Source organism: Opisthorchis viverrini (genome assembly GCF_000715545.1).
Source record: "Opisthorchis viverrini unplaced genomic scaffold opera_v5_7, whole genome shotgun sequence".
NCBI classification, from domain to species: domain Eukaryota; kingdom Metazoa; phylum Platyhelminthes; class Trematoda; order Opisthorchiida; family Opisthorchiidae; genus Opisthorchis; species Opisthorchis viverrini.
Genome location: NW_008751663.1, coordinates 707,531 through 722,139, shown reverse-complemented (window position 1 = coordinate 722,139; position 14,609 = coordinate 707,531). Strand labels below are relative to the sequence as shown.

At 45.0% G+C, this 14,609-nt stretch overlaps 1 protein-coding gene across 1 annotated transcript in view; it reads right to left on the bottom strand.

Moving 5' to 3' along the window:
- Positions 1 to 14,609, bottom strand: part of T265_00691 (hypothetical protein) — a gene marked incomplete at both ends in the record, with an annotated part of 64,490 nt that overhangs the window by 4,353 nt on the left and 45,528 nt on the right. Inside the window, 6 exons of the mRNA XM_009164540.1 lie at positions 364 to 516; positions 573 to 771; positions 887 to 1,051; positions 1,909 to 2,190; positions 3,492 to 3,637; positions 6,267 to 6,295. Of these exons, the coding sequence (XP_009162804.1) occupies positions 364 to 516; positions 573 to 771; positions 887 to 1,051; positions 1,909 to 2,190; positions 3,492 to 3,637; positions 6,267 to 6,295 (974 nt within the window). The remainder of the gene's footprint in view (positions 1 to 363; positions 517 to 572; positions 772 to 886; positions 1,052 to 1,908; positions 2,191 to 3,491; positions 3,638 to 6,266; positions 6,296 to 14,609) is intronic.

Here is a 14,609-nt window from a genome sequence, read left to right as displayed (position 1 = left end):
GGGGGGGGGGTTTCTGAGCGCATATAGTGACGAGCTACGAAAATGGTGTATCCTAGTGGATCGGAGACTGGTAAGGAGGCCTCGCATTGATGTCAACCTTTAACAGATGTCTGTTCTGCTGTTGCTGATGAATAGTGGCCAGCTGCAAGGTCCACACGATATTTGAACGGAAAGAGACTTAATATCACCGTGACCGAGTTTCCCATGTGTTTGCAGCGTGAACCTATGCGTTACCTAGGAAAAAAGTAAGTGCTTAAACTCTCCAGGGTTCATTGAGAGGGAAATATTTAAAGCGATTGGATATAATAGCCCTGAAATCCACATACAAGAGTAGGTAGCCTACAATTAAATGAATGCACTCACCCTGCAAGCGGTCGTATAACGGTGTATGGAAACAAAAGTTGTCGGCTAATTCTCGTCGATTAAAAGCTTCCTCGATAAAAACATCCACAGACCGTCCATACTTGTATTGTAGAGCCGCAACTTCCAAGACTGCTCGCTGGGGAGCCATTTGACCTAACGATGGAGAAAGCGAGATTTTTAATATAGTGCGACTGCTTCAAGAGTCTTACCAAAATGAAACCAAGGCGAAAGATCACTAAGAGCGGGGTTAGCTGGATCGTTGCGATGGGCATCGAAGTCGCGTAGACGTTCATCGATGAAGGAGCGGAGTACCTGGAAGGCGGCAGCGGAACCAGGCTTGGCCCAATCGACCGGTTGGACTGTACAATCTCCCCAGTAGTTTTCCCTTATCTTGTTCCAATTCACACTCTGTTAAGGAGAGCAACAGTGACATCAGTGACGAAAATAAGCCTGGGGGACGTTTAATCGCATAACGCCACCTCAAAGACTAATTTGAGAACGATTTGGACAAAACGTAGCTCACCTTACGACACGTTGGAGCAGAGCAAGAGAAAGGGTGCTTGATTAGTGGAGGAAACTCAGTGAGAAATTGACCTGTCTTTTCGTACAGTTTGGGCCGAATAGTACGTGCGCTAAACTCGCACTTGTCGGACCCGCACCAAACAGGGACGATGTTGTGAGCGTCCACCTGTATGTATACACGAGAAGAAGAGAAAGAACTCTCAGCGCACTCGAATCTAGATGGGTAGCCTCCAAACTACACGGTAGAACGTGACAATATAACCTGATAGTGTGGCTGGTACTGAAGCTAAAGCACAGATTAGCGGCAATGTAGGTGTGTAATCATCTGTATGCTCGCTCTGAGAATCATGCGTTGGTCGTATGACAAGGCGTTTGCAGGGCAAAATGCGGAAACACAATTCAGTGTTCCTGATTGGTGGTTAGGAGAAACCAGGCTCAGGGGGCATTTCATCGTATCTGGCCGAAATCAGCCATTTTATCGTCACATAGCACACCTACCCCTGATTTCCACGAATAATTTTCGTGATTTTTGGTATCATATAAATACACGATGACCAGCCAGAAGGAACAATCACGGAAAACAAGGTTTGTCCGCTACTTTCGTCCTTCTCATGACTAACCAGAATAGCCGATCCTTGAAGGAAAGAAGACCGTTCAAACGAATGTGATGTGAATACAAGTTGTACAAATCCACGGAAACCTAGTTCTCTCAGTCAGCACCCAGAATCTTGCAAGGTATAAGCAACTTATTTGAACAACTTGGTTTTCGCGGGAGATTCAAGTGAATCTCTCGTTTATGATGTTCTTTAGCTGAAGTTGCTGCACAAAGACCGCTTCATGTTTCAGTTGCTACGATATTCAAGATATCGCAGTTTAACTACGCGTCAGTTCCGCTTCGTCTCCTTGAAACCCAGTAAGACAGGAATATGAGTATCGGACTCGCATTAAGCGGGATGGCACCGAACATGGTCCGATGCCCGCACTCGACGTCGAACGGTCTATGGTCATTAAGAACTAACCTACCTGACAAAATGGAAGTTGTGGAGGCAACTGAGTACGAACGTGCTCTATCCACATGGTTGGTGCACGCAGCGGGGAAAAGTCGGTCACGATGCAGCCGATGTTCAGAGTTTGTACGAGAGATTTCAATTGTTCGGCCACTTGGGAACCATAGAGATCGGGTGGTTGTAGCAATTGTGAGTCCTCGTCAGCCCAGCGATGTTTAGCCCCTTCAGACCGTGTACTGGGTGATAAACCATCAGCAATGTTGAGCAAATGAAAATGAATATTCAGCGAGCGACATTCCTTCAGGAGAAAAAAATTACGAGATAAGAAAGGTCTTCCTCATATGAAAGCCTAATAATGATAAGATAAACAGATAGCAGGCACCCAAGGTATATTTTCTGATGACATGTACAGCTAAGCAGAGAAGAGAATTTTTGCGCTGGCAGGTAATACAAGTTAGCCGCCTTCAGCCTACGCTCGATGCGCATTACATCATTGGGAAAGTCACAGTCGCTGAAGCGGCCAACAGTAACGGCTACTCGGCACTCAACCAACAACTGGTCTCGGCGGAATACCAGCCAGCGGGCACACCGTTCAAGTGCAGCTGTATTCTTCAGAGATCCAGACACGAGAGAACTTCGTGGTACTGGTGAAGGTCTTCCTGTAACGCCGGACTTGTATTCTTGGAAAAATAGGTTCGAAAATACCCCAGAAAGTACCAAGTAGTTGGTCATTGCTAGGTTGGAAACGACACCAAAATCTACCAAATCGGAGAAGGACAGCTGCTCAGTAAAAGGTTGATGTGAGTGTTAGGCAGGTTAGCAGGTGTTACGGCAGCGTAGCATCGGTGTTGAACACCGATGTCATGCTATCGATGATGAACATGTTACTCAGTTTGACTTGAATGTAATGTTCACCTCTGACCGATAGCGAACGGAACGGGGAACATGAAAAGTGAGGTCTAATGGAAACAGAGCACTTTTTAAAAGCTTTACAGTGACCTGGATCATTAGAACAGTTGACGCATCCGATCTTCACTCTCCAACACATTTCCGTACTGCCTCCAAGTGGAGCTTAATTCTTTGCATTGGGAGATGACAGGTACCACAAGTCTTCAGACAACTGACAGAGTAGTATTAATTTTTGTGTGCTTCCTGTCGTTCCGCCCAAAAGGTTTTCTAGTACGACATTCCTGAGTTTTTTCAGTCCTAACTCAAGTGGCCAATCAAACACAGGTTAAGTCCCAAAGTTTCCAGTCCCATCAGAGTTGTCAATCCAACTGCACAGGGAACTCTAAGAGGGAGGAACAATCCGCATGAACTGACAAATGACAGCACGACAGATAGGAAGATGGTCATCCCGGATTCTATCGGTAAATCAAGACTGAATCACGAACTACACGTAGCCACAAACTAATTGTGTCTTGATGGCAGACTCAACTGAATCAAAGCTGAATCTCTCGTCCTTATGATACCGTCTAAATGCACAAAGGATTCCTCATGTTTACTATATTCGAGATATGGTGGTACATTTTCTTGACAAAGCATTACTCTTGGCAATTAGTAGACTTGAAACGAACAAATAGTACAACGGAATCTTACTTGCTCTACTTCAGTCAAACCACCGACCATGAAGGAAAAGTGTCGTAGCGTGTCGGCCTGATAACAAGGCACCAAGCAAAAACAAACATGAAGCGGAACTTGAAACTTCAGGGCCAGTCGCTGAGCGTAGAGGAAAGCCCAGTTATCTGCAAGAAATGTGAAGAACAGTCGAAAGACACCATTATGAAAGTCTTGATGTGGTGGATTTTTTAGTGATTGAAAGCCGTGACTAAAATGGGACGTAACACATTTCAAAGATCATAACTCGAGTGTTTCTTAGTCCGATTGTTTAACTGAAGTTGTGCGCCCAGATACACGCAACACAAACTAATTTGTTTTTTCTCAAAAGAATCACCTGGAACCCAGCTGAATCTCTCGGTTTTGATATTTCCAGGCAACTGAATGTGCTGCACCAGGCCGTCTCATGTTTCAGTCGCTACGAAATTCGAGATATCGCGATACGTATCTATTTTTGTAATACACTACTCATAAGGTTGCTGAAAACTCCTCGACAGCCCACGACCGGTTTCGCCCTTTCTTGGGACTCATCAGGTAGATTCACATTCGGTTGCCTGGACATATCACAAACGAGGGATTCGGCTGGGTTCCAGATGGGTCTCTCGTGAAAAAAAATTGATTTGCAAATGAGTGTATTTCGCTAATTTCGTGCAATTTGGTTTCACGTAGAACATAAGGTTGACGGAAACTTGGGGAGTGCGCCTACCTGATGAGCCACAGGAAGGGCAAAACCGGTCGTGGGCTGTTGAGGAGTTTTCAGCAACCTTATGAGTAGTGCATAACAGAAATTCAGGTTTGTCTACTATGCCTTGGCATATAACTTGAAGGACCCGTTTAACCAAGTGTAAATATTGGGAAAAAGAACGAAATGAAGATATAAGTGAGGCTAACGCAGGAGGCGCATGCGCTAATACCGTACGCATTAAAATGAAAACCATTCCAGTGCCATTAATAGGAATAGCATCTGGAGCACCAGTGAAAACTGTCCGAAACGCCTTGAGAATAAAAAATTCGCACGAAGGCGATTTTCGATTGAGACTGTGGAATGTCAACCACAAGTGAAATATGGAGAGAACACTAGCAAGCTAAAATCTCCAGTATTCACCAAAATGTTCCCGTCGTGATTACGTGTGTAAGTTTAGACACTGGTGGGGAATACTAAAACACAATGCATAAAAAGTGCAATCACCAGCAAGACAAGGAAGGACCTTAAAAAAGAACATGTTTGACAATAGCGCTTCCGCTCAAGGACGAGGGGTTGGTAACAAATTGCAATATGGGAAGAATCTGACCTTGAACGCGCTGGTCACGGATCATCCAATACAGTACGCCTCCGGAATTCGCTTCAGCAGGAAACTCGTCTGGGCCTTTCAGCTGCCTCACTCTGGCTTTTGAAAATGTGAAAGTTTTCACTGAAGTGGCTGCATTCATTCTCTGCTGCTCAATCTGCTTGATCCAGTTTGATGCGTCGGACATTACTCAGTGTGTGCTGAAGTAAGAAAGCGTTTGTGAGCGATATTTGGAGCTGTGTGAAGGAGAAGCTTAAACGAATAAAAAATATCTTTGGCTGCGTAAATCAATGAAGACTTGGCTGCGCAACTTCAAACGACGTATATCCATACAAAAACCTAATGTTATTACCATCGGGATTGATCCAGTCAAAACCTTAAAGTGGAGAATCTTTACAAGGATGATGAATGCCTTGAAGAGTTCAGAACAGTGATAAACGATGTTCCTCTAGGAATCACTCAACATGAGGTTCGACAGTCCATTTGTCTCTCATGAGGGATTTCGCTGAGTTGATCGGCTGGAAATTAAAGGTGGTGGTACGTGTGTAACCATTTGACCAACCATAGTGTTCTTGATCTTAAATTAAACAAAAGTGTTTGTTATGTACAGTGGACCCTATCTGGGGAGACCCACACTTTTCTTTGGTGTTTTGGATCGACTAACCTCAGATACATGCCGTGCTCACTAGCAAGATTGTAAGCAACACAACTTACAAGTGATATTTTTATAAAGCTAACGTAACCAGTCGGCAGCGGATATCTTGAATTGTGTACATGCTGTTTCGAATAGATGACACCGTATACTGAGCGGACTTAAATGACGAACCGGTTACAAAGAGCAAAAGGGTGATGGGGTTCAAGTCCCATCTAGAAGGTTGCGCGTTCGTACCACGATGATCTATCCCATATCAGGAACTCAAAATGCGGTTGGTACCACAGAGGTTGGTAATCAGTGAATGCTTCCTGTACCCTACACCCGTAAAGGCTTACTCGCAGAAAAGCGCTGTAGAGAGCCCTTAGGTGTGTATCTTCGTCCACTCAGCTTGCAAAGGTCACCATACGGAGAACGAAGAACCGAATGGCACGATATCGACTGATCAAAGAAAGATGCATGTTGCTGCTTTGCTTGGATTGGAAGCACATGAGACCATGGTTTACTGTCAGTTTTCTCACAACATACTTTTGCTCCTTATATTCATGGAACACTTTACACATTGTTCCAGTGCGTGGAGGAGACAATGGCTGGCGAGAAATTTCTTCCAGAACAGCTTAGTTGTGGGCTTATTCACTTGTTCTAAGCATGTAAATATCGACCGAAATAGCCAACAAATGGATTGCCGTAGAGCAAGAGGACAAAGTCAGCGCTTTAGCTCAGTCCCTAACCCCAGGAGATTCGTCAAAGTGAATTGCAAGCAACCCTCGTTACAAAGCTGTCGTCATATTTGCAAGATTTATGGATACCAATTACCTGACCCGAATTGAAGAGCCCACGATGATCTGTAACGAATGTATGGGAAAAGTTTTGAGAACTAAGAAGATGAATGTTACCCACCACTTACTTTCACAAAAATATTTTATCCGGTTACGAACCAGTGTATGTGGTGTTCGGCCAGTGGTGTTTTTCTTCGATCAGACTATGAAATACACACTTTCTCCAGTATGCGATGTGATTGAAGTCATTGCCTTGAAGATACTTCAAAAGCTTCCTTTACTAGATGCAGAGTTGGGGGACTGGGTCTATTCATTTTGACACTTTTAGTTCATCCACCATAAAATCAATAGGTCCAATAGTTCTGAAATATCTCGTCCAATTTCCAAAGCACAAACTTGAAAAAACAACGTGCTTTATCTACTGCCAGTTATACGAATGCTCATGTTCAAACCGGCTGCTCTGACAACACAGAAGCGTGACTGACAAAGTAAAGCGGGGAGGTTATTTGCCTAAGCATCACCGCCGAGAACAAAGGAGTGAAAAACACTGCCAGGTGGACTAAGCTTAGACAAGAATAATGAAAATAAAACAGGGATGGGTGCCGTCACACTGAGCTGAATAGCTAGTGGTTGTCTGTGCTTTCCCTCTGGATTCGTTAGCTTCCTGAATGATACTCGCCGTTATTCAAACAGGGCTGACATTCTAAAATCAAACAAGGAAGATGGGACTGGAGTAAGCAGAGCACAAGAGCACGATAGTGTCAACGCATTGCTGACTTAACTGCCATGAATTTGATCCCTTCTATATTATTTTAGTATCGTGATCGGTTGAAACAAGACTTTGGGTTTGTATAGAAAACGAATGGCTGACTGTTTGGACGAAATACTGTGATTACACTGAAACAGAACCCCAGTGAAGCAAAGTTCTTTCGGAGGAAGCCCATCTTGTGCTTAAAACTGGTTTCGTTGAACAGGGATATCAGCGTACTTGATCTTACCTGGGCTGTAATAAAATTATCCATTGCAAAAATTTAGTGTCTTAGAATAAAATGACGGGACAGTATGTTTACATTTTTAACTCTTGCAGTGGCGAGCCCCATAGCCGAATTCATAAATGCCATTCGAAAATGACTGGCATTTAGTCTCCCAGTTAGGGTGTTGAAAATATGCCCTTTCATGGACCAAGTAAGGCGACAGATTTCGGTCAAATCCTGTTTCTTGATCGCTTTGTTTCGAGTAGACAAAAGTAACTGCTTTGAAAACAATCCAAGGAGGAGCATCGGATAGATAGGAACAAATTATCCTGAAAAATCACACATTCATATTCAATCCAAAATGCACATCGTTTGCCTCATTCAACCAAACATCAGCTAGGCGAAACAAGTATGTAAGTGGAAACTTCTCTTGCCCATATTCCGTACTGTATTCACGTCACATCTTCACGGCTGGGAACTTCCGACAGAGATCTCTCCACCTGATCATTACACAAACGAAATGTCCTACCCAGTACATAGTTCACCGTTCGCCCCCTTTTTTAGCAGTTTAAACAACTATGTTGTCAGTGAATTAGCATCTTCAGCATTTCATTACGTTTTCAAGTTGATTTTACAGATACGAGATTCACCATGTAATGCTTTTTTTGTACGTAAGTGCTAAATCACAAAGGGTTCTCCACTCTACATGAAGATAATGAACAGACAGTGCACTCTTGTAACCATCTTATACATGTTCTGAATAGTCGTTCGTCGCCACTACTTTCGATCTGCATGTTCCTTCTGGGGGCCTTGATTAGACTCCAACAAGTGCCGCTCCGGGAAGACAGTTTTAAGCGTTGGACTATGGTTATTTTCCGATTATTAAAGCAAAATACTCCAGTCCCTTTATGGGACGTAAGTAATAAAGGTGTAAAGGCTGTAAAAACTCGACCTAAAATGTTTGCTCCGAGAATGTCAGGATGCTCCTCAGCTATTCTGTTTAGTTGTTCCCTTCTTCCTCAGTCACGAAGGATTACTGTTGAGGAAGGTGCATTTAAAGTGAATCGCGGCTAGTTTAATCAGGTGAACCAAAAATCAAAACGGCAGCTTCAGAGGGTCCGATATACATGTACACCAAGTGCTCATGTTTTAGTAGCATCCATGACATGCTTGGTAGATCCATGTGCTCACTTATGCAGGTGGTTCAATAGGTGAAGACGACACTGGGCATCGCATTGACGATATAATCATGCAATCCTGCTAATGTCCCTGAGAAGCTTCCATTCCTGATTACCGCTTTGCTAAGAAGACGAGTGAGTAACTTCCGCACCTTTTGAATCCTCAGGCGCGACCGCGGATAATTTTGGTTCACAATAAGGACTGCTCACATGCTTCAAAACCGAGATGCACAATTATCAGCTATCGTTTTCGGCAGGTATTTCTGCTTGCGCCGAGCTAGGCATGAACCGTAGTAATCAGTGCACTAGGACAAATCATGAGGTGGGCGGTACGAAAACACCCGTTTCCACAGTGTCACGAAGAGACTGAACCTTACCGTGGTGTGACGGTTTGCGCACCTCAGTGATCCATTGAGCTACACTGGAGAGTGTCCGCGCGACACTCACAGGGTCTCACATACCAGGTTGGTCAATGGTTAGAGGTCTGACGAACAGTCTCCTGGCCCTCCAGGTTGGGGGTTGGAACATGTATGGCGACGTGTTCCGTAAAAAATGGTAATGTACTTGCATTTCCAGCCGAACACCGCTGCCTTGCGGTTAAGCGTTTGATCCAAAGGCTTTGATTGAGGACCCTAATCGTCCTCCTGTCTAGGTGTGGTCGCCCTGGCAGTATCCTAGCCCTCGTACAACCATGACATTCATACGGCAGTGAAGCATCGGTGTTGAACACTGATGTCACGCTGTCGGTGATGATCATGATGACTGCAAAAATATGTTTGGAAAGCTTTTCAGATGTTATCCATCTGCCAAGAAGACTGCAATATTGCCCACTTGAGCAAATAAAGTTCACCGTACTGGACTATGATGTCCCGAGTAACAACATCTGGCTTCTGAGTGTTATTTACCAGTTCATGGACATGGGACTTAAACGGCGGTATGATGTGTTCTCATCGACAATCGCGCACCGTGTAACTGGTAAGAAATACAACGGAATTACCAAGGACGATAGTCCCTTCACAACAGAGATAAGAAGACTACAAATTACCGTGCGTTCAAATACAACAACGTAAGTTTAGCTCACAGGTGGTTGCTTACTTGATCATTCGACTGATCAGAGAGACCAATAATCGACCAAATGAACATCGATAAAAATGTAAGTCAAATAAGTGGGAGCATACAGCCGGTCCATGCCATCTGAGCCAATGAAATGTGCGTGCCGAACAACTTGCCAAACGGCCTTCAACGTCCTGGTACCAGGTCAAGGACGACTGGTGTCAAGTCGCAGTGACAGAGTCACGTGCCACACGCGAAGCGCGTCTTAACAAGAATCCGCAGGTGCTGTGCCGCGATCCCTGGAGTGAACATATGGGAGATACAGGACCGGCAAGCACCACCGCAGTCAGGGTAAATTGGGGCATGCACACTGCAGATACACGACTCGGATTAGGTTCTGCTAGCGCAGTTTCAGCGGGGCCGGTTCTAGACCGGCTAGACGGGACTTTTGGCACACGCCACAGAAACATTCAGGAAGAGAGACGCTTGCATGTATGTTCTCCCGCCGCCACCGAATGGTCATCGTAATCATCGAACGGGTGAGCCAGCACTGGGGGATTTAGAAAAACCAGCGATGCGAATGGAAATTCTAAGAATTCCGCAATCAATTAAAACCTAATGAGCACGTCCCAGTGCGACCTAATGAACCACAATCATCCTTGGATCAGATCGCGTCCTGCTAGGAACTGGCTTCATCGAAGAGGAACAATTCGAACCCGTACGGTTGAAAGACCTTTTCATAGCAGAGATATCGTTTTAAAGTGTACCTCTGTTGAAGATATCAAAACATGAATTAAAACGTTACGTCGGAAGGAGAGGAGTTTCTTCTACCTCAATGAGAGGACAATACACTTTGTGTTTCAGATGAAGAAATTGGCACACGTTGAATCTGACTTGTTTAAGGAATCCCAGATTAATGGGAAACAGCTCTACGTGACATCTGCACGCAGGACATATCTGGTCCACGCACTTTTCGGTAGGCCATCCCTTCAAGATCCTATTTTCAGGTATCTAAATGTCGACTTTCGTCGCACCAAAATTCAGTGAGAACATGAAATATACTCACTCCAACTCACTCAATCCCATAGTGACACGACAGAAGTTCTCAGGAATAGGAAGTCATCTACCCGAACACTCCATGGCTATCTCGGCTAGCAACCGGTGAAGTCAAACAGAGGACTCCACGCCAAGTGGCTTAGATATACAAAACAAGCCGTTTTTACAACAATAATCACGAATTACTCAGTAAATCTCTACAAGGTTCCCCATGGATTATTGAACACTCGTCCGAAACTCAGAAAGCATGCTGCAACAAGTGTTTACTGTCGGGGTCTCCAAGTTGCGACAGCAATGAAGCTCTATCGTTTCCTTCCATTTTCTGGGGAACCATACTGGTAACAAGCCTATTTTTTCTCGTTGTGTCAGTCACAATCATCGCGGAAGCATTCCTCACCTGTTACACATGAACTTTCAAATAAATCCCTTTCGTTACTCAAAAGGGCCACTCTATCGAAAACATCGTTCGCCATTTCTTCCGGTTGTACTGAAATCCATTCAACAACCGAGGATGTTCGCAACAATCGCTCTTTGGTATTTGTCATCAAAACGCTGAACAAGTCAGTTATCACCTCAGGCTGGGGGGTTCCTCAACAGTCTGCCAGTCGGCCTCCAACTGCACTCCAGTCAGACTCCCAACAGCTTCCTGGAACTTCAGATTACGAAGGAAAACTTTGTGGAGATATCCGATGAAGCCATGAAATATTCATGTCAAGAGTTTGGTACTATTCTTTCACTGTTTTGTCTGATTTCTATCCTTGCCATCCACTGATTCTCTACGCGTCGAGTCTCGGAACGTTGACACCCTGGAAGAGTACTGCAAATGCATCGATTCATTACTTGCGGTAGCGCACTTTACGCACACACCAGGATTACAATGAAAAAAATTTATACCTGTTGCTCAAGGTACAGTTGAAGGCCAATAGTAGACGGTTCAGTCCCACTGACTGCAATTGATACAGCATAATTGATAAAAGTTTGCATGAAGTTATCGGATGCATAACTTTCCACTCCCAAGTGGTACCGAAAAGCTCAAAAGATGAAAATTACAGGGAACATTGTGGTTATTGATTTCGCCGTCTCACTTAGTATCCCTCAGAGCCCTTCTGTATTACCTATAAAGGGTAATGGCCCTCAACAGACTGTATTCTCTTGAGACGGTATGACGAGTTAGCGATTGCGTTTGAACCATGTGTCGCCCAGCCACACGCACACGTGCAAATGAGACGAATCCCTTGCATGGGGATAGACGATGGAACTTAGTTAGACAGAAAGCCTGTAAAGTCGTTTTCTAGGATTCTCAGAGTCGGAAAAGGCGTATTAGCGCACGAACGATCAATGGATGGATACGCAAAATTCAGATTCGACTCAACTCTCAATTCTACACGAGATTAGATTTAGTCCATAGGCATCACGCAACTACGGATAGAAAATCGAATTGCAGCCACCTGACACCTACCTACAAGTCTAGTATTGCTATTGAATTTGAGAATGATCGTTTTGTAGAGCTGACATTCTAGCTCACTAGGAAGTACGTGTATTAAGGTTTAGTATTTGTGTTTACCGGAGGAAAAATTATGGAAAACGTTCGTTGACCGCGACGCCTTGTATTTCCGAATACTTACAGTTTGTACGAAGTCCTCGGCTGTATCTGAACAGATAGTAGTGCTCCCCGTAGCGCTCCGTCAACTAGCTCACACAATGTGTGACTAACAACAAACATTTGGGAAGTATCAAAGGCTGCGCAACAAAACAACGTTATGAAGACTTACATTTACCAAGTGTATTCAGTCATACGAAGATATGCCTTGATTACAATGAGCGAGGGTTGTATAGCAAAATATGTAATGGTTCCAATGAACAACGAAAGTCCGTCAAACGAAGCTGATGAAATGCTTATCCAGCAAGCGGTTCATCAAAACTCGGTCATTTTGTGAGCACAACTCAGGTCGTCGTGCTCTGGCCCCACACGTTAAGTCACCACCCCATTCACATGGTGATCGGATAAAAAGAAATGGGGATAAACCAGGATGGGAAGATAAGGGTGGCAAGCGGTATTCAGTGTGTACCAGACCGGGCAGTCAACCGTGTGAGTCGCTACCACTGTTGTCACCAGGAGCGCGGCCAGAATGGGAACAGGCAGAAAAGTTGGCGACGTGAGTGGACACAATTTGGGAGAATCCTACATTTCTTTCCACAAAAAATGCAAAACAGAACAAACTGCTGATGCACTTGCCTGATAGATCCAGATGCACCTAGACCGACCCAAAAATTGTCGCCAAGATTGTAGTAAGACAGATATAGATGAGTGAATCTACGGCAGTGAAGCATCAGTGGCAACGCTGATGTTGCTGTCTTTGATGATGAGATGAGTGAATGGTGCCTGGAGTAATCCTGAGTGGGAAGTTGGGTGTGAATCAGCCGGACTAACAGAACAAGCTCGCCACCAGAACCGACAGCTGACTCAAACCCCACACCCTTATTTAATCATGAAAGCGTTCAGCTGTAGCACCCTTCCGGTGCCTAACTGCCATGCCACCCGAAGGAAGCACGAGAGCTGGGATACTGCAAGGTTGCCCAAGCCTAGACAGGGGAAGTCGAGTGACGGAGGTCGGATTCGAACCACGGACCTTCCGGTCAGTAAATTCGCGCTCTAACAACTTGGGCCATCTTATTTAATCTTATTTAATCATACGGGCCGTTGGATACGAATCGGGTTGATGAGGTTGTTGTCCAAAAGAACCGTCCCCCAAATGGACTCAGTTTTTTCACTAATTAGGATGACAAAGTTCGCTGATTTCGGAAAAGGACATCGAGGAATACCATAAGACAAAATTTTGCGCAAGCGCACAAGCAGCAGAAAGTTGAAGGCGAAGCTACCACCGGGGGCGAGATGGCCCAAGTGGTTAGAGCGAAAATTTGCTGACCGTAACGTCCGTTGTTAGAATCCGACCTCTGCCTCTCGACTTCCCGTGTCTAGGCTTGGGTAACCTGGCAGTATCCCAGCCCTCGTGCTTCCTTCGGGTGGCCTGGCAGTTAGGCACTGAAAGCGTACCCCAGCTGGACGACGACTGCCGGTGGCGATGTAACGAAGTCAGATTACGGTACGGGTTAAACTCCAGAATAGTCGAATGCCGCTTAAACGCGGGGGAATTTCCGGTCAACATGTATGCAGACAAACGAAGAAAATCATTCGAGAACGATGACTGATGCAGCCGGCTGCAGGCTTTCCTCATGTTAAGGGTCGGCAACCACCAAACCACTAACCCAAAAAATTGATGGATATCTGTGGTCCTCTCGAATGTTCGATGGTGGTAAAAAAAAGTCCCCCCATCGGTGCTAAGGTTTGAATTCAGCGGATGCGACACCTTCTGACACATTACTACGTTTTTGAGACAATTGACGCCATTATGCAGACGAGACCGCGAGATAAAGAAAAATAGTAAATCGTCCAGCTGTAACAACTTCACCGTGTATAGCTGCTACGACACCCAGAGGAAGCACGAGGGCTAATACACTGTCAGATTGCCCAAGTCTAGACAGGAGTAGTCGAGATGCAGATCGAAACACGCACGGACTTTCCAGTCAGTAAGTTGGCACCTTAACAACTCAGCTATCTCGAGCTGAAAGCACGGTCCGGAGACGGTCACCTGACTACTATCCACTCAATTAGGCCATACATTACTTGATCAAATGAGTGATGAATGGCACAAGTAAGCGATCGTAGGCAAGCAAGGAACACAGAAGCCTAGAGTCTAGACAGGAGTAGTCGAGATGCAGAGAGATCGAAACACGGACTTTCCAGTCAGTAAGTTGGCACCTTAACAACTCAGCTATCTCGAGCTGAAAGCACGGTCCGGAGACGGTCACCTGACTACTATCCACTCAATTAGGCCATACATTACTTGATCAAATGAGTGATGAATGGCACAAGTAAGCGATCGTAGGCAAGCAAGGAACACAGAAGCCTAGCTTAGATACCACGTACACTTACTATAAACGAGTGCTGTGATAAGGATTCGAGGCAATGGCTAACTAGAAGAATGGTCGACTTCGCATCCCTTCGAGGTCAAACGAATCACACTGGCAATTATGTCTTTAGAACCCCCCCCCCCCGTT